General features: G+C 50.9%; 1 protein-coding gene across 9 annotated transcripts; it reads left to right on the top strand.

Annotated features, from left to right (window-relative positions):
• The first annotated feature begins 897 nt into the window (after positions 1 to 897).
• Positions 898 to 18,528, top strand: EEF2KMT (eukaryotic elongation factor 2 lysine methyltransferase). Of its 9 annotated transcripts, none has more exons than XM_053671490.1 (11): positions 2,224 to 2,313; positions 3,414 to 3,558; positions 4,633 to 4,692; positions 6,645 to 6,725; positions 7,270 to 7,288; positions 7,946 to 8,047; positions 13,340 to 13,473; positions 13,557 to 13,852; positions 15,145 to 15,294; positions 15,717 to 15,823; positions 17,262 to 18,528. In XM_053671490.1, the coding sequence occupies exons 4-11, from the start codon at positions 6,691 to 6,693 to the stop codon at positions 17,346 to 17,348; spliced, it is 930 nt and encodes a 309-aa protein (XP_053527465.1). In that variant the 5' UTR covers positions 2,224 to 2,313; positions 3,414 to 3,558; positions 4,633 to 4,692; positions 6,645 to 6,690; the 3' UTR covers positions 17,349 to 18,528. The 9 variants fall into 9 exon arrangements, with proteins under 9 accessions (XP_053527460.1, XP_036999377.2, XP_053527463.1 ...); XM_053671489.1 differs by having other exon boundaries at positions 7,226 to 7,288; XM_053671485.1 differs by lacking the exon at positions 3,414 to 3,558 and having other exon boundaries at positions 898 to 2,313; positions 7,226 to 7,288.
• The last annotated feature ends 12 nt before the right edge of the window (positions 18,529 to 18,540 follow it).

The following is an 18,540-nucleotide window of genomic DNA, read 5'->3' as shown; positions in this document are numbered from 1 at the left end:
CCTCCGAAGTGAGAACTGCCACTCAGCTCCATGTGCTCATCATGCTTCCGCGTTTATCTGTGTGATAATTAGTGCAAGAGATCCTGAGCCCCTGGGCAGCAGGGGCCACTCCTGGTTTTTCTCACTGTTGCATCCCCGATGCTTGGCAGTGCCAAGCATATAATAAGTGCTTCATGAGTATTTGATGAACAAAAGTCCCCATGAGTTAGGGCTAGACCCAAAAGCTGGGGGAGCAAGAGCTCCTGCCTTGTGTTGTTACCAGAGAAACCCGGATTCTTCTCACCGATGCAGTGAAGAATTACAAGTCAGCCAGTCTATTATCATGTAAGCAAAGTTTATTAGTGAATAGGAGAGCAAAAGCAAGGGTGGCTAAAGGCCTGGGTGGCCAGGTAGTAAGAGGCTGGGTGGCCAAAAGGGGGTGGCCGGGGACCTGGTGGCCAGAGGCCCCCCTGCCAGAAGCCAAGTGTCCAGGGCCCTCCTACCCCCAACCCCACCCTAGTGTGAGAGCCACGAGGCTAGAGGAGAGGCTAAGAGAGTCCCTTGTTCTAAGGACTTCTATAATTGGTGGGGTGGGGGTGAAGAAGTTACATTTTGATTGGTGGTTAAAGGTGGTGCCAGCCTTCCCTGAAGACATGACTACCTAAACAGGATGTGGGGGTCTGTTAGCTGGAATCCTTATCTTGCTCTAGACTCTATTAATTTTGTAGGTGACAGGAGGCAGGCAGTTAACCAAAGCTGTTTATGGCCCTTTCTTTGGGCACTACAGACCCTCTCCCCTTCCCCCTTCCAGGCCTTGGGACGAATACACAGCCAGCGTATTTTCCTTTTCCCAGCCAGCGGAGATGATACACAGACTTTCAAGGGCTCCCCCCCCCCCCCCCCCCCCGCCCGCCCGCGCCATCATAGTTTATGTTGTTTGGGAAGCCTGGCAGCCTCGTCGGACCAGGCTCAGAATTACTAAGTCACGGGTGAGGCATGCTTTTCTTTGCTTTTAGCAAAAGAAAATATTAAGTTCTATATTAAGTTCTTTGTTAGATTGCAATGGTGAAAGCCCTGTCTTTATTTCCCTTCTGGCCACCAATTCCTAGCAGCTACCTAAGGGTTAAAAGGTGTTGCCTGGCAACCAGGACACTAGCCACTGACCAGCAACAGTAGCAAAATCTCAGGATTCTTCCTATGCTATCTCCTGCTACATTGTCATCCAGAGGACATGACCACAGGTTAACCAGCAGGTGGCTCCAGGCAGGTGTAGGCTCCTCACCCTCTCCCTCCGCGGCCCGCCATTCCCAAAGTGGGAGGTGATTCTAGGGCACCATCTTGAGAGAACCGTGGTGTTGAAGATATCTTGATTGGTTATGTGACTGAAAGCCTCTACAGAAATTTTAAAATTCTGGCGCGCAGTGCAGAGACCTGCTCCTGTTGAAGACACAGAAGACAAGACTCTTAAGTAAGCTCCCTTATTAAACCAACCACCTACCGGTCTGGAGTGGCCTGCCTCGCTTCCGTTTCTCTTTGCACTCCGTGTACCAGCCAGTTTGGAAACCAGCACCTTGAACTAAATGCCCCTTTCCAAGGAGAGACAGGGTGACCATGGCCTTAGCCCATGGGCCCTGAGCCTAGTAGGCACTCCTACACCCTCGAGGGGCAAGAGGGCTGTTAGGGTCCCTTCTGCCCATTCACACAGACAGGTGGCGCTGAAGGGCACAGGGCTAGAATAAAGTCGCAGGGGCAGCCCTTGCCAGAAAGACCCTCAATAAAGGTGCAGGAACAGCAAGAATAATTACCAGAATCTCAGCCTCATCAGTCCCTACTAAGCAGTGCTTGCTTCTCTGAAAAGCTTTAATCTGGCGCCACACTCCGACTACGCCCCGATATCTTGGCCCCGCCCCCCTCCAACCTTAGCCCCACCTCCAGGTCTCAAACCACGCTCAGAGCCCTCCTCCAGGAACCGCCTCGAACCTTCCCCAAATCCCACCTCCCACAATCCCGCGACGCCAAGACTGCCCCCTCTATACTACACCTTGGGGTCAGAGCTCCGCTTGGCCCCGCCTTGATACCCCAAGCCCTCCAGGGGCCGAGCAGCGCCTGGTCCCGCCCCGGGTCCCGCCCCAAGCCCCGCCCCGGGTCCCGCGAGCTGCTACTGGCTGTGCTCGCCTCCTTTGGGAGCCGCCCCGCTTCCGCCCAGTCTCCCGAGCAACGCTGCGGCTCCGCCCCGCCATGGCGCCGGAGGAAAGAGAGGAGACCTCTAGCCTGCTGCAGAGTTTCGAACGTCGCTTCCTGGCAGCGCGCGCGCTGCGCTCGTTCCCCTGGCAGGTGGGCAGCTGGGCGTGCTGAGGGCGATCGGTGGGTGGTGAAGGACTGGTGAAGGAGGCACTTTGGGCTCCCACCCTCGCCCTCCCCGCCAAGTGACGTCCTCAGCTTCCTCGGGTGTTGGGATCGGACCTCCGGTCCTCGTCCCCGGGCTCCGCGGAGGGCCGCGCAGTCTGGTGTCTGGCGTCTGGCGGCAGAGAGCAGGAGATGCACCTGCGCGTCCCTAGGAATCCCGCCCTCTACCCAGCCATCAGCTTCCTCCTCCCTTAGGCTCTTCGCGTCCTGGGCTGCCTTTGCTGACGGTCCCTCGAATTGAAGAAATGCATAGTTTCCCACCAACTCCCTTTTCACTCGGGATTTTAAGATCATGGGCAGTTCCCAAAAATGTTCATGATTTTTTTTTTAGCCAATTATCATCCTGGCCATAGAGTAACAGCTTTTATTGCCCACTTAAACAGTCAACGTCCTCAGGACAGCTGGAGATATGTTTCATTGAGCGCAGTGATCAGGTCACAGACAACCCCGCCCCCACACACACACACACCTGAGCGTTCTCATCTGTATCATCAGCATTAGACAAAATCATTTCAGAGGCAGCTTGAGGCGCTTAAGCCTCTAATGGAAGAGACAGGAAGTACAAAGGTAACCAGAAGATATATGAAAGAGGTCTCACCACCCTCCCATCCCCGCCCTGAGGACCTGCCATTGCTGCACAAGCCAGTGTGGAGGCAATAGCTTCCTTTGCCAAGGGGGAACTGCTTATGACACTGCCTCCTTTACACATCCCGTGCGCTGAGCTAGCTCACTGGGGTGACTCCCGGTCTTGTGCATCTTAAAGAGTGGGGGTTTGTCATTTGTATTTTATTGATATAAACCATTTAGCATTCTGAGAACTCATTTCCGATCAGACAGGAATATGTACATTTTTTAACCCGGAATTTGAACCTTTCTAGCCACATATGTGGGACCCAATTCAATAACCAGAATTGTTCACATGAGATGAGAGTGTACTCTGTAGCAGGACCATACTCAATGCATACTTAGGCTGGACCACAGCACCCAAGTGGTGGGCACTGTTACTGTCATTGTGTTCGACCACACAGACTGTTTGACTGGAAAAGAAGTGGAGTGCAGCTGTGGAGAGCTCAGACCTGAGAGACAGCCTGCCTGCTTGGAATCCTGGCCCAATCCCAAACAATATGTGTGACCTTCGGCAAGCGACTGCATACCTCTGGGCCTTCGTTTTTTGTTGGTTTTTTCTTATTAGTAAAACATTAGTAATACTACTTAATGCATAGGGTTGTTGTAAGGAGTACATGAGAATGAAGTACCTGAGGCAGTGCCTGGCTCATGGTAAGTGGATGTGAGTGTTGGCTAGTATTTTTATTCCATCACCAAGTGTTTACTGAATGCCTTCCATGAGCCAGGCACCAGGATCAGCAGCATAATGATGAAGACCTGCTCAGATGGGAGAGCCAGAGGAGAAAACATGTAAATGAATAAGCAAAAAAACCCCAGGGGATGGCAGTGGCTATAAAGTCAATAAAACAAGGAAATGTATCATCAAAGTAGGAGAATCAAGGAAGGCCTCCCAGAGGGGACATTTGAGCCAGAACCTGAACAGTGAAGCAGCGGGCTGTGGGAAGTCTTAGGGAGCAGGGAGTGCAGAGGTTCTCTGCCAGTGAGAGCAAGCTGCTACAAGAAGGCCCAGTGTGACTGCAGTGGCATGAGCAGAGATGGGGTACAGGTCGTGGCAGATGAGATGAGAGAGAGGGGCCAGGGCCAGGTCTTACAGGTCTTTTAGGGTGTGATAAGTTGCCCTGGAGAAATGAAGTTATTTGCCCAGTCTCACACACCAGCCAGGCAGTCAGCCTGATTCTGGAGCCTGAACTCACTACTGGGCTGGAGTCCCCTGTAGGAAAGGACAGTATATATAGCTGGCCCTGGCACCTGCACATTCTGTATGTCCACTTTAACTTGGGGGTCAAGTCCAACGCAAGCCCATCAGGTGCTGATGTCTAACTATAATTCCTGGCTGATCAGTTCAGCCATGGAGCTTGTCTGTGACCCATGCAAGGCTTAGCAGTCAGAGCTAATGCAGACGAAGAATCTGTCTCCTGACATTCTTTCTGCAGCTCATCCAGGTGTAACCTGGGACTTGTCAAGGGCAGGCTTTCTGTGCCCGTGGCTTCCACTTCAGATTGGCCCCAGGTCCCTGGGGAGAGATCACTTAGCACTTTGCCAGCATGTCCTGCTACATGTTTAATGTTCCTGTGAAAATACCCTTGAGGGTTCTCTCTCTTCCCCTCTGTCTCCAAATAGAGCCTAGAAGAGAAATTGAGGCACTCGGGTTCTGAGCTACTACTGGATATTTTGCAGAAGGTAAGAATCACAGAATCAAGGGATATGTTGCCAGCCTCCTCACTTGCCCATGACAGGAGTGAAATGGGTATGCTTGTATCCTTTGAAAAGAAAGACACTGCATTTGGGTGGTAGCACCTCAGAGAGCTCTGATTCTTGTTTTCTTGGATGAAGATATCAGAATATACAAAAATCCACTTGAGAGGAGGGAATCTGGGAAATGATTTTTTAAATCATCTATCTGTCTGTAGAGAAAACAGATGATAGCTATGGGAACATCTAGCATTTGCTAACTTTTTAGTGACTTCTTTATATTTAAGAAAAAAACTAAGGATGTGAGTCTTGCCCACTTGTGTCTCCTAGATATAGATGGGCTCCTGCTTTTCAGAGGTGAGTTTGGGGTTCTCAGGAGCGTGCAGGTCAGGGTACATATGAAACCACCACTCTGCCGGGCACAGCCCCAGCCTGCCAGACCATGTGCATCAAGTGCAGATCACACTGCACCTGGCTCTCTACCCTCTGAAGGGTCATGGACCCTGCTCAAACCCATAGTTATGGACTCTCCCCTAGAAAAAAAATGCATGAACATACATTTTGCATATAAATTTAGGGAAGTCACAGACTCTCCCCCTACCACTAAACCCATCCAAGGATCCCACATTAAGAGTTCTTGTGTGAAGGGTGAGCCAGGAGTACCCATCTGACCACCAGGTGGAGAAGATGGAGCCGTAGCTAGGGAGGACTTCCAGGGCAATCTAGTATTCAGTACTCTGAGCTCAGAGATGTCCAAGTTCCTCGTTCATTATCTTGTGGCCTACTCTTGATTCTCACCCCATCTAACACCAGCCAACTAGAAAGCCCCTTAAGCAGTGTGGGTATTTTATTGCCCTTGGGTAAAATCATGTCCCTCTAGCCAAGAGGCCCCCCGTGACCTAGCCTCTGCTCTCATTGTTCCTGTCACCCTGCCCTCTTTTCCAAAATGCCAGGCTGTAGCCACCTTGGAGCCTGCATAAACTTCTCCCTCTGTCTGGATCTCACTCCCCTGCTCTTTGATTCTCTAGGTTTCTGCTGAATTATCGCGCCTGGGAGCCCCTTCCCCCTCCACATCCCAGGCAGAAGCCCCATCTTCCTCTGCTTTGGCCTTCGTAGCACTCATCAGTCTGGCTCCTGCTCATCTCCTTTGCCCAGGGTGTGAGCTCCAGGAGGACGGGTGCCAAGTCTGCCGTGTTCCCACCATTTGGGCTTTTGCCTCTTCCTCGGAGCCAGACAATCCCACACTTATCCTTTCTGCAAACTCTAATTCATGCTGGCTTCCCTGGGAAGGGTTGTGTCTTAGTCCATTCCAGCTGCTGTGACAGAATGCCATAGCCTAGGCGGCTTATAAATAACAGGAATTTATTTCTCACAGTTTGGGAGACTGGGAAGTCCAAGATCAAGGTGCCAGCAGGTTCAGTGTCTAGTGAGGGTCTGCTACCTGGTTCTTAGAAGGCCATCTTTTCGTTGTGTCTTCATATGGTAGAAGGCACAAAGGACCTCTATGTGGTCTGTCTTACAGAAGCACTAAACACATCCATGGGAGCTCCACCTCCATGACCTAATCACCTCCTAAATGCCCCACCTCATAATACCATTGCATCGGGTGTTAGATTTAGCATAGGTGTTTGAGGAGACATAGACATCCAGTCAACAGCAGGGTGTTAGCTTGGATCCATATGCCCCATGGTCCTGCCCCAAATGGGCATGAGAAACACTGCCACAGGCTGTGCTGCTGTAGGAGAGAATTTTTTTTAGGAAAGGACTTATTATCGAGACTCTTTCAGATACATGAGGATCACCTGGAGCCAGAGCCCCTGTGTCTGTGCATATCCTTGCAGAGGGATCGGGGAACTGGGGTTTGTCCTGTATTCAGTTAAAGCTCATGGGAGACATGAGACCAGGTCTCTCCAGCAACTCACATGTGTCCTTTGTCACAGACTGTGAAACATCCTCTGTGCGTGAAGCATCCACCATCGGTGAAGTATGCCCGGTGCTTTCTCTCGGAGCTCATCAGAAAGGTGAGCAGTGGGCATGTCTGTCAGGGAGCCACACAGCATCTGGGACTTGGCTGGCTCTTCAGAAGTGGGCCCGCTGCCCCTCTTTGCCTGTCGTAGCTCAGATCCATCCTATGCCCTTCCCCTGCTCTGCAAACCCCCTTTTGGCAGGTGCTCCCTGGGCAACAGTCTGCCAGCTGGGTTCCACCAATGAAAGGTCATGGGAGGTGAAGGAAAGGAAAAGCCAGGGTATTGCTCCATCTCTGGCAGCAGCTGCATCTCCTCTATGGTCCCCATGCAAGTTCTCATCCCCGTTGGGCATCCCTGAGCACTGGAATCCCCACTTTCTCCCTCTGCTCTGCCACCTGAGAGGTGTTGCTGGTTTCCTGCTGCTGCCAGTTTCTGGACTGCTGTATTGTCCCCTATGGAGGTTTTAGGTCTTGCAGTGCCTTTATCTCTAGCCCCCCTTATTCCTTCTCTCCAATGACTCTACCTGGAATGGCTCTTTTCCTGACTGATACCAGATGGATTTTAAGGATGAACCCCAATTCACTGAGTTTCATCTTAGACTGGACTTCAGAAAGGCAGTAAGTTCCTCAGTGGTCAGTAGCAGACCCAATGTGTCCGGCCTCTGAACAGAAGGGCTGCGCCTCGCCCAGGCTCGGTACGTGGAATTATCCAGGCTTTTCCATTACCGCCATCACCATCTCTCACCAGCATGGTGCAGCTGGAGTCACCAGCAGGTCTCCCCCTTCCACCAGGAGAAGTGTGGCCACCTGATGCTGCCCCGCCCCACCCCCCTGGGGCACAGGACAGGGGGTTGCCCACCGATGAAGCCATGCCCTGAAACGTGGAGTGCCTGTCCTGTGGCTTTTGCCTGGGCCCACTTAAAAGCACCGTTTGTGCTTTCCATCCAGGACATCATGATCGAAGGGCAGAGGTCTCTGTCCCCGCCGCACGGCAGCTCTCCTGCAATTCCATTTCCGCTGCCCTGGACTACAGCTTACCCTCACCCTCACCCTCTCTACACCTCTTTGAGATACCCCAGGTTCCCCCACCAAGGGAATTTTTTTATCTGTCAGGTGGCCCGTAGTATGTTCATCCATCCCAAACTGCCCCTTCAAATTTGGTGAAAATCCTCCAGCCATTTTTAGAAGTCAGAGTAGAAACAAATAGGGCCTTTGTTTGATTCACGAGGGTCATGTTAATGCTCTTGCTGAAGCTCTCACTCCACCCACGCGCAGCACGAAGCTGTCCACCAGGAGCCTTCCGACGAGCTGTACGAGGCATTGGCGGAGGTCCTGACAGCCGAGGAGCCCACTCCGTGCCACCGGACTTATCTGTTGGTAGGAGCCATGCGCTTTCTCCCTACACAGGCCAGACGCTCGCCTTTGCACACAGAGCTAAAATTCAGGCTCCAGTCAGCCTCCCATGGGTTTATATCCTCATCAGCTCTGTGGTCTTAGATGGAGTCAAGTTTACCTCCCTGCAGCTTAGTTTTTTTATCTGTAAATCAAGCACTTTGACAAATAATAGTACCTATCTTATGGGGGTGGCTGGGAATTAAATTAGCTAATGCACAGTCTTTGCACAGCAGGGACCTAGTGCTCAGTGTCCAATAAATACTTGATGGGTGGCTGTCATAGGGCAGCAGCCACTTCCCACTCTCCCTGCCACCAGCCTCACCAGCCTAGGCCAGTGCCATGGCCTCTGACTGGCCTTCAGCTTCTTGCCCCACGAAAGTTCTTTCTGCACACAACAGCCAGAGGGATCTTGGATGTTTTTGTTTGTCTGTTTTTAACTTTCTACTCTAAAATACAACATAGATACAGAAAAGCATACAAAAGAAGTATGCAGCTTACTGTGCCACTGCAAGGCAGCCGCCACGGTAACCGCCACTCCAGTCAAGGGACAGAACGTTGACAGCCACCCCACAAGGCCCCCGTCTGACCAGCCCCCATCCCAGCCCCCATCTCTGCGAAAGTAACCACCGTCTTTCAGACTGATCAACCTGAGGTTTTATCACTGCCCTGTCCACCCCTGGACACTAGCATTTTGTCTTAGCTGTTAACTGGGTGTGGCCTAAAGCCTCCCTTCACCCGCAGGTGCCCTGCCTGCATCCCAGCTGTTTCTTTCCTGGCGGTGCCTCTTTTGCACAGCCCCAGTGGTTTTGCAAGACGGCTTTTCACAGGCTGGCTTTCGGTTGCTCACACGTGGTGCTATTCGGCTTGTTCCTCCATCCTCAGTTTCCCCAAAATTGGTGTCTGGACTCAAAGACACACACAGGTTTATGTCTGATTGCTTTGCCAAGAACACAGCATGGAGTTCTGGGAGGCACATCATATCTGCTTTTCATTCTTTTAATGATAGTGGTTATGGATGCCCAAATGTTAGACTTGTTTATTTACCAGAGGATACAAAAGGGTGATTTCCTGATTCTATCATTTCGTTTTCATTCATTAGCCAGAGAAATTTTGTAAGGAGGTTCCTCCCTCCGTCCACTATTTGTTTACTCATGGGTACAACTTGTAGGGAAAGGCAGGATCCAAGTTTGATCTTTTCTTCTCAAGACAGTGAATTTGTTGCCTATGCTCCCCAGAAGGGGTTCAATCTGTGCAAATTATGTCTTTTTTAAAGCTCCAAATGTCCTACTTTGAGCCACTTCAAGTAGGTTTCTGAGCCCTTTTGACATTACGCTAATAGTTTCGTTGCTTTATTTTTTTTGTCCAGCTTCTCCAGATTCACCTTGTATATTTCCTTACCCAGACCTGGAATCAGCCATGTCTCCAACAAGCCCCAGTTTCTTTTAACAAGAAATGATGTTTAGAGAGCACAGTCTGGGCATTAGGATGCTCACCACTACAGTGTAGGTCTTCCCAGCAGACAGACTGGGATATGAGTGGTGATATGTATATCCCTACTTTTTAAAAAAATATATTTTATTAATTATTCCATTACAGTTGTTCTATTCCCCCCCTTCATTCCCCTCCACCCTGTACACCCCCTCCCCCACCATTCCTCCCCTTTAGTTCATGTCCATATGTCACAAGTTCTTTAGATTCTATATTTCCCATACTATTCTTGCCCTTCCCCCCTGTCTATTTTCTACCTACCATCTATGCTACTTATTCACTGTACCTTCTCCCCCCTTCTCCTCCTCCCACTCCCCTGTTGCTAACCCTCCATATAATCGCCATTTCTATGGTTTCACTCGTGATCTAGCTGTCCTCTTAGTTTGATTTTGTTAAAGGAATGGTTGTTAATAACTGTGAGTTTGCTGTCCTTTCACTGTTCATCTTTTTTATCTTCTTTTTCTTAGATAAGTCTTTTTAACATTTCATATAATAAGGGCTTGGTGAGGATGAACTCCTTGAACTTGACCTTATCTGAGAAGCACTTTACCTTTCCTTCCAGTCTAAATGAAAGCTTTGCTGGATAGAGCAGTCTTGGATGTAGGTCCTTGCCTTTCATGACTTGGAATACTTCTTTCCAGCCCCTTCTTGCCTGTAAGGTCTCTTTTGAGAAATCTGCTGACAGTCTGATGGGAACTCCTTTGTAGGTGATTGTCTCTTTATCTCTTGCTGCTTCTAGGATTCTGTTTTTCATTTTAATCTTGGCTAATATAATGATGATGTGCCTTGGTGTGTTCCTTTTTGGGTCCAGCTTCTTTGGAACTCTCTGAGTTTCCTGGATTTCCTGGAAGTCTATTGCCTTTGCCAGATTGGGGAAGTTCTCCTTTATTATTTGTTCAAATAAATTTTCCACTCCTGGCTGTTCCTCTCCCCCTTCTGGTACCCCTATAACTCAGATGTTGTAACATTTAAACATGTCCTGGAGGTTCTTAAGCCTCTCTTCATTTTTTTTGAATTCTTGTTTCTTCATTCTTTTCTGTTTGCTCATTTTTTCTTCCTTCTGGTCCACTCCATTGATTTGAGTCCCAGTTTCCTTCCCATCACTATTGGTTTCCTGTGCATTTCCCTTCATTTCACTTAGTTTAGCCTTCATTTGTTCATCTAATTTGTGACTAAAGTCAACCAGTTCTGTGAGCATCCTGATCACCAGTGCTTTGAACTGTGCATCTGATAGGTTGGCTATCTCTTTGTCACTTATAATTATTGGCTCGGGGCTTTGAGCTGTTCTTCTTCTTGAGCCATAATGTTTTAGTCTGTTCGGGCCTGTTACATACAAGGGGCAAAGCCTTAGGTGTTCACCAGGGTATGGCAACCCACATCTCTGGGTTGTGACACTGTATGTGGGGGCAGAGTCAGAGAGGGGAAAATGGCGCTCGTTTTGCTCTCTCTTGGATTTCGGTCCCCTCTGCTGCTTCCCGCAAGCAAATTGGGTCCTTCTGGTGCTGGTTCCCGGATGTGTGGGCTTGTGCATTCTCCAGGACCCTGTGGGTCTCTCCAATAAACTCTCTGTGAGCCTGGGAGCCTCTCCCGGCACCTTGACCCCTGAAAGTTTTTCCAGTTGGTGCTTTTAGGCTTTAATTCCAGGCACTGGGGCCCTGGTTTGCACAATCTGTCTCACTGCTCGTTTTTTTGCCTGGTTTATCTGCGCATGAGAATGTGTGTCCGTGGTCAGCCAGCCACCTTGCACCCTCACTGGGTCTGCCCCTGGCCACCCCACGCCTGGGATCTGCCAAACGCTGCCTGTGCACCTGGGTCTGTCTGGACACTTTTTTATGTGCAATCCCGCTCCACCAGCCGCCGACTCCGCCCCTCTTACCGGTCTGGCTGAACGGGTTCGTCATTGTCAGACTTCCATACAGTTCAATTTTCTGTCTGCTATGGTTGCGTTTTTGTTACTAAAACTTTGTTGTCTTTATACTTGGTTGTGTGAAGAGGCACAGTGTTTCCACCTACGCCTCCAGCTTGGCTGGAAGTACCTATATCCCTACTTTTTATACTAGACTTCCCCATAAGTCCATATTGATGTTTCTGATTCAATATCAGAACTGCAGGGTTTCACTCAACCTTTTCACTGTGTGTCTATGTCCCCTTCCTCCTACACTGGAATTCTGGTTCTGAAGAACACAGGGGAAAATGTTAAGATGTCCCTCAACTCCCTGTTTGCTTTATCCCATAGTACTTACGTGGCATCTCAGAACAACAGTGCTAATCCTGCACACCAATTATAGTTACTGAAAACAGTATAAAATTCTTATATGTACTCTCCCCATTCTCCCTCACTTTGTTCGTTCGTTGCCATGCCATAAGTACACTGTCACGATAAGGGCATTACACGGTATTATCACAAACTTAGCGGTTTAAGGCAACATAAATTGTATTGTCTTATAATTCTGTAGGGCACGAGTCTGGTGGGCTCTGCGGGTTTCTCTTCTCCGAGTCTCACAGGCCTAAAACCAAGGCGTCGGCAGGGCTGGGCCCTCGAGCAGAACCTGTTTCCAGGCCTCACGCAGGTCTTTGGCACAGTTTCGTTGCCTGTGGCTGCAGGACTCAAGTTCCATTTCCTTGCTGGCTCTTGGCCAGGGGTTGCTCTCAGCTTCCAAAGGCCACCCCTTGTTCCCTGGCTCATGGCCCCTTCATTGCCAAAGCCAGCAACAGTGGGTCGAGTTTCTCTTGCAATTTAAATCTCTCCTGCCTCTTTTTCCTCTGCATCTCTCCATCTTTAGCCAGGAAAAAACGCTCTGCTTTTAAGGGCTCAGTGATGAAACTGACCCCACCCAGGTAATTCAGGATAATTTCTCCATCTCAAGTTGCGTAACCTTAAGCACATCTTCAGGGTCCCTTTGCCGTGTATCATGACACAGGCACAGGGTCAGGGTTAGGGGTTAGATATTATTGACCTAGCACGTATTCCATAATCTCTTTCCAGTCTACCTATCTCTAGAGCTCCCCCTCAATCCACGTGTTGACATCTCTCTAGCCATTCTGGCTTTCTGAAGTTCATTCTCTAGCAGATTCTTTAAGAAGAGCTACTGGGATTGGCCTTCCTGGAGTTCTTACATGTTGATAACAGTTTGAGCCATTCGTACTTGAATCCTGACTCACATTTTCTCTCTTGTGTCTCTTAAATATGTTTGTCCATTTTCTTTGGCATAAAGCATTGCTATAGCAAAGCCTAATGAGAATGTGACTTTGTCTCCCGTGGACGTGTGCTGCGTGCCCTTCTCTCTTACATGGTCAGAGGGTTTTCTCCTCAAAGTCCAGGGATTTTGCTGGAACGTGTCCTGAGGTGGGTTGCTCTGGGCCAGTGGTCTCAGGCACAGTGTGTGCACTCCCTCAGTGTTACTTCAGATCTTTGTGGTTTTTTCAGGAATGCTTTCTCGAATTATAATTTTTAGCATTTGTGTCATTTTAGTACCTAACAGTGGGTAGCTTAAACAAAAGAAATGCATCCTCTTTATAGTTTTGGAAGCTACAACTCCAAAGTCAAGGTGTCCACAGGGTTACAAGGGAAGGCCGTGTTCCAGGCCTTGCCCTCGGCTTAGCCGTCTTCTCCTCTGTCTCCACATCACTGCCCCTCTGTAGTGTTTCAGTGTCCCGGCTTCCTCGGTTTATGAGGACTCAGTGATAATGGGTTAGGGCCCACCCCAATGACCTTATTTTAACTTGATTCCCTCCCACCCGTTGTGATTGGGAGCCGGATTACTCTCTCTCCTTGTCTCCGTCCAGCCTTCCGGGGACTCGGTCACACTCTCTGAGAGCACAGCCATCATTTCCCACGGCACCACCGGCCTGGTCACGTGGAGTGCTGCGCTTTACCTTGCAGAATGGGCCCTAGAGAACACAGCGGCTTTCACTCACAGGTGACCTCTGGGCACAGGGCAGGGCCCTGAAGCTGGTTTTGCCCGGACACAATTGCAGACACATGTCCCCTCCTCCCACTCAGGACTGTCTTAGAGCTCGGCAGTGGAGCCGGCCTCACCGGCCTGGTCATCTGCAAAACGTGCCGTCCTAGAGCGTATATCTTCAGCGACTGTCACAGCCATGTCCTCGAGCAGCTCCGAGGGAACATCCTTCTCAATGGCTTCTTGCTGGAGCCAGATGCCACCGCCCCAGCACAGCACGCAGAACACAACGCCCACAACTCAGAGAGCCCCGTGGTGACAGTGGAACAGCTGGACTGGGACGCTGTGACAGCCCCTCAGCTCGCTGCCCTCCAGCCAGACATCCTCCTCGCAGCAGGTACTGCTCAGCCCGTGGCTTCCCTGTGGCTGCACCCAGCTCAGTCCAGGGAAGGGGACCATGGACTCTGCAGAGTCAGAGGGGGTAATGATGAGACTTCCGGAAAGGTCACTGTGAACCTCCAGGGTGACATCAAAGCACAGGGCATGGCTGTGGGTGCCCTAAAGCCACAGTCCTCCTGTTTAAGAAAACAGCCACATGCACTCCCGTTGTAAGTGGTTCCATCAGATAAATGACCCTGGCTGTCCCCAGCAAGGCCTGGGATGGACAGAAAAGGCCCCAGGGTGCCACGCCAGTCTGACCTATTAGCCAGACCCCAGCGGAGCAGACAGACTTTTATGTCCCCCTCTGGCAGCCTGAGGGAGGCCGCTCGGTTCCCATCTAGAACCTAAATCAAACAGCTAGAGCGTCTCCATGTGGGGCACGGGGGCAGCGGCTGTGGCAGCCTTGTCCTCGCAGGTCCACAAAGACCACAGTCCTCCCAGGACGGGGTCTGATTCCGCTGTGTGTCATGGGTGCCCACCCACAGGCCGAGGGTCCAACTGTGCTGGCGTCTGAGTCAGGGAAGGAGCTGAGTGTCCCCACTGCCAGCAGCAGTGGCTTCCGTCTGCTCTGAGTCATCACCACATGTTTGCATGTCCCTGAGAAGAAAGAGTTCCTGCGTGTTTCTGTCCCAGGTGCATACCCCACGGAGGGGATTAGTCACTTCCAGGTCAAGGACAGGGTCCTTAAGAGAAGAGGTATTTGGCTGGAAAACTAACGAGCCCCTCATCCTCTGCCAAGCTGACCCATCCCCCATCTGGCTGACAACACTGTGCCTCGGTCCTGGGCCACAGCCCTGAGACCCACAGAGACACGGTGGCCAGAATGCAGAGCCCGAGCAGCACACGCCAGGGCGGCACCCATCCCTGCAAGCCCGGCCGTCGGGCAGGAACAAGCTCGTTCCCCCGCACTGCAGAGGGCAGAGCGATAGGCCACTGCAATCAAGAAGTCAGAAGCCGACTCAGAGTTTGCTTTATTATAAGCATCTTCTGGATAGGCCATGGGCAATTGATTTTTTTTTTTTAAGGAACACAGTGAGTCTTGGATATTTTTCAGTTGTATTTTCAGCAGTTTTTGTTCTCTCCTAAGGATTTTCTTTTTCTACCAAATAATTTTCTTTCCATCTAATAGAACTGCTGTTTTCCCGGCCCTTGCCCCACTGCCGAGGCTGGCACAACCCAGCGTCCTCGATTCTGGGGGCCTGAATCCTAGAGGGAGTGCGCGTCAGTAACCTGGGGTTTTCGTTGCAGATGTGCTGTACTGCCCGGAAGTCATCCTGTCCCTGGTCAGGGTCCTGCAGAGGCTGTCTGCTTGCCGGAAGGACGAGCAGTCTCTCGACGCCTACATCGCCTTCACCATCCGCAACCCAGAGACGTGCCGGCTCTTCACCACTGAGCTAGGTGAGCCCCAGGACCCCAGGACAGGCCGCTGTCTCGGAGAGGCCATCCGGGCCAGCCTCCAGCGAGGCAGAAATAAGAGCAGTGAAAGAATGGGCCCTAAAAACAAACTAGGAAGCCCTGCCGACTCCTGCCCGGAAGGTCAGCAGGGCAGGCAGGGCTGGAGGATGGGCTCTGGGGGAATGGAAGCATCTCACGCCGTGATCCTGGAGGGCTGAGACCAGCAGCCCTACCGTGTTTAGAGCAGGTTTCCAGGGCCTTTTGGCCTGTTTCATTGCCTGTAGAGTGGAAGGGATGGCGGATGCCAATAGGTGTCGTGGTAGATGTGGTTCGGGCTACACAGCAGTCGGGCACAGGCTCTGGAGGTGGACCCACCACCCGCCCTGGTAGGGCTGGGCTGTCACTGCCTCTGGGTCATCGTACAGCAGCAGCATCCACGGAGAGGTGGGACAGAGCCCGGCTCGTGGGGAACACTCAGGAAACAGTCACTGCTATTACTGGGTTCAGCACCCAGGAAATGGAAGAACAACGGGTAACTTCAGAGAAGGGGGAGGAGCCTGCCATTTACAGCCCTGAACTGGCATTGCTGTGGGTCAGGCACCGTCCCCTCAGACCAGACGTGTGCCAGCCCGTCTAGCAGCTGGAAGGGGTGTGCTGTCGTCTTCCATGTCACCCCTGGAAACACCAGGGTGCAGGGAGGCTAAGTAACCACCCCGGCTCCAAGGACTGCAGCCGGGCAGCCAGCTCCTGCTCTCGGCCCCTGACGCCCCCACCCCACGACCCAACCACACGCCAGGTCCCACCCGGCCTTCCAGGCCCGCCAGGCTCAAAACCTGGCAGCAGAGGAGGACCCGTTTGCCCAACACCCACCCCCGCCCACAAACAAAGCCCCACCTGCAGCAGCCTCTGCTAACAAACAGACAGACAGACAGAGAGACCACCCAAACGCCTGCCCACATGTGCTAACGTCCCACTGGCAGAGTGCTGTGCAGCCTCGAAAAAGAATGAAGTCCTTCAGATACTTATAGGTAAAAATATCTATATTTTATTTTTTTAAACATTTTTTATTTTCAAATTACAGTTGACATACAGGATTGTGTTAGTTTCAGGTGTACAACCCATGGTTTCACGTCTGTATAACTTACAACAGTGATCGCCCCGATAACTCTGTACCCATCTGGCACCGTGAGTTATCACAGTATCATCGACCACATTCCCTGTGGTGCACTTCACGTCCCCGGGCCGCTCTGTAACCACCACACAGCTGCTCAGTCTCTACACCTTTTTCACCCATGTCCCCCAACCCCCTCCCACCTGGCAGACGTCAAAGTCTACAACATGTTTTCAGTGAAGAAAACAAAGTGCCAAAAGGTAATATAGTATAACCCAATTCTTATTTTAAAAAATAATCACCTTTATTTTAAAATTCATATGGAGGAAATCTCAAAGAATATACAGTAGTTAACAGTTACTATACGTGGATGGCAGGATTATAGACGCTTCTACACTTTCACGTCTCACATTTCCTTTTAAATATAACTTTTCATTCATAAAAAAAACTGATGATAAAATGAACCTTGCCGACAGCTCTTCAGACACCTGTGCTTATGAAGAGGCCAGGACCCCCTTCAGGTGCGTGTCCAGATTTTGAGGAGGCTCCAGGCTGAGCAGTCAGGTCGGGCAGGTTCAAATCTTGGCTCCACTTGAGCTGCACCTGGTGACAGGGTAGAGGACAGGTGCAGAGCGCCACAGGGAACCAAGACAGGCCGTGACCTTTCACAGGCGGGTATGGCCTGACGGGCAGGGGCATCGAAGCTGGCTGTCACGAGCTCTTTAAGAACAGGATTCCTGGTCCTGCTTCTAGTGGCCGCTCCTGGGTGTCTGGGTGGGGCTTGAAACTCTGGTTTGTAACCCACCAGGCCTGTCCTACAGCCCCACCCCATCCTGAGACACACATGCTCTGTTTCCAGGCCGCGCTGGGATCTCATGGGAAGCGGTGCCTCATCACAGCCAGAAACTATTTCCCTATGAAGAGCACTCGGAGATGGCAATTCTGAAACTAATGTTGTAGGTTTACAACAAGCGTTTTTGAAAATAGCTGTGAAAATTAAATCACCAAGGGAAAAGTTTTTATCTGGGAAAAGCTGATAAAACTGCCATTGGACTTCAATGTTTGAAGAATGTTAAATTCTGAATCAGGAACCACAAACTACGTTCTAATAAAACATAAACTGTTGAGGCATGTGGTTGCCCCTTTCTGTCAGCAGTTCTGGTTCATAAGCAAATCACCATAAACAAATGAAAGTTTTGGCTCAGAGGTAAGCTTCCATTTGTGCAAGTAAAAACACATATATCAAGTATGTTTCCTCCGTCCTGGACAATATTCAGGACACAACAGAGCAGATGCTGAGAGGCACACACCAGAAGACAAAAACAGGGACAGTATGATGCTGAACAGGCCACAGGCAAGTAACAGAAAAGTAATAAACGGAGGGAAAGAAAAGACTCAAAAAATGAGGAAAGAGGGGAGTGACTCGGGGCCACCAAGGAAGAAACCAGACTGAACCAGTTTCCTGGGCTGCAAAGTCCTGGTCATTAAAATAACTTCACTCAGACCCCAACACTGACACTTCCTCAGCTCTTCTGGTAAACCTGTCTAGCCGTCTGATGTGCCAGACCACCACATCCCCTGCACACAGAGGCTGAGTTACTGCCACGTGTGGCCCCGTGGGCGCCCCTCACGGGGTCTGAGGTGTGAGGCAGACACCTCCTCTCCCGACCTGGAAGGTGTGGGTCTCACACTGCAGTGCCCTGGGACCAAGTCCTTGACCCAACTCCCCTTCACCCTCCCAACCACCCAACTCTTACCGTTGACGATGCGCAGAGTGGTGTGATGGTTTTTCGCAGATTTCCCTCGACAGTTTACACTGGGAACGAGCACCTCACTTGGTAGACGGCCGTCTCCATCTTACTACAAGTTGTTTCTGGCCCTTTGGTGTGAGACTGCCCCCTTTCTGACGTGTTAATGCTGACTGACAGTGCACACAGGCCCTCAGACCCGCTGGCTGCGGGTGTTTAAGTCATTCTCAAAAAAGAAAGCTGACTACAGCGAGTGCTGGGACTTCCAACAGGCTGTGTGGACTGGACCTCCCAAAACTGGAGGCTCAGAGCGAGCCACCAGCCCAAGAAAAGCCTCCCACAGGTGTGCGTGCGACTAAATGTTCCCGAGGTGGGAAGCCGTCTACACCA

This window comes from Artibeus jamaicensis, unplaced genomic scaffold, assembly GCF_021234435.1.
Source record: "Artibeus jamaicensis isolate MK-2021 breed Jamaican fruit bat unplaced genomic scaffold, CSHL_Jam_final contig_700, whole genome shotgun sequence".
In the NCBI taxonomy this organism is placed as follows: Eukaryota; Metazoa; Chordata; class Mammalia; order Chiroptera; family Phyllostomidae; genus Artibeus; species Artibeus jamaicensis.
This window is presented reverse-complemented; position numbering and strand designations above follow the sequence as displayed.

Coding starts and splice junctions, on each gene's coding strand:
- EEF2KMT (XM_053671485.1), top strand. CDS start 2,218: ATGGCGCCGGAGGAAAGAGAGGAGACCTCTAGCCTGCTGCAGAGTTTC. Junction 7,289..7,945: donor GACTGGACTTCAGAAAGGCA/GTAAGTTCCTCA, acceptor ACCCACGCGCAG/CACGAAGCTGTCCACCAGGA. Junction 15,824..17,261: donor AGGAAATGGAAGAACAACGG/GTAACTTCAGAG, acceptor CTCTGTTTCCAG/GCCGCGCTGGGATCTCATGG.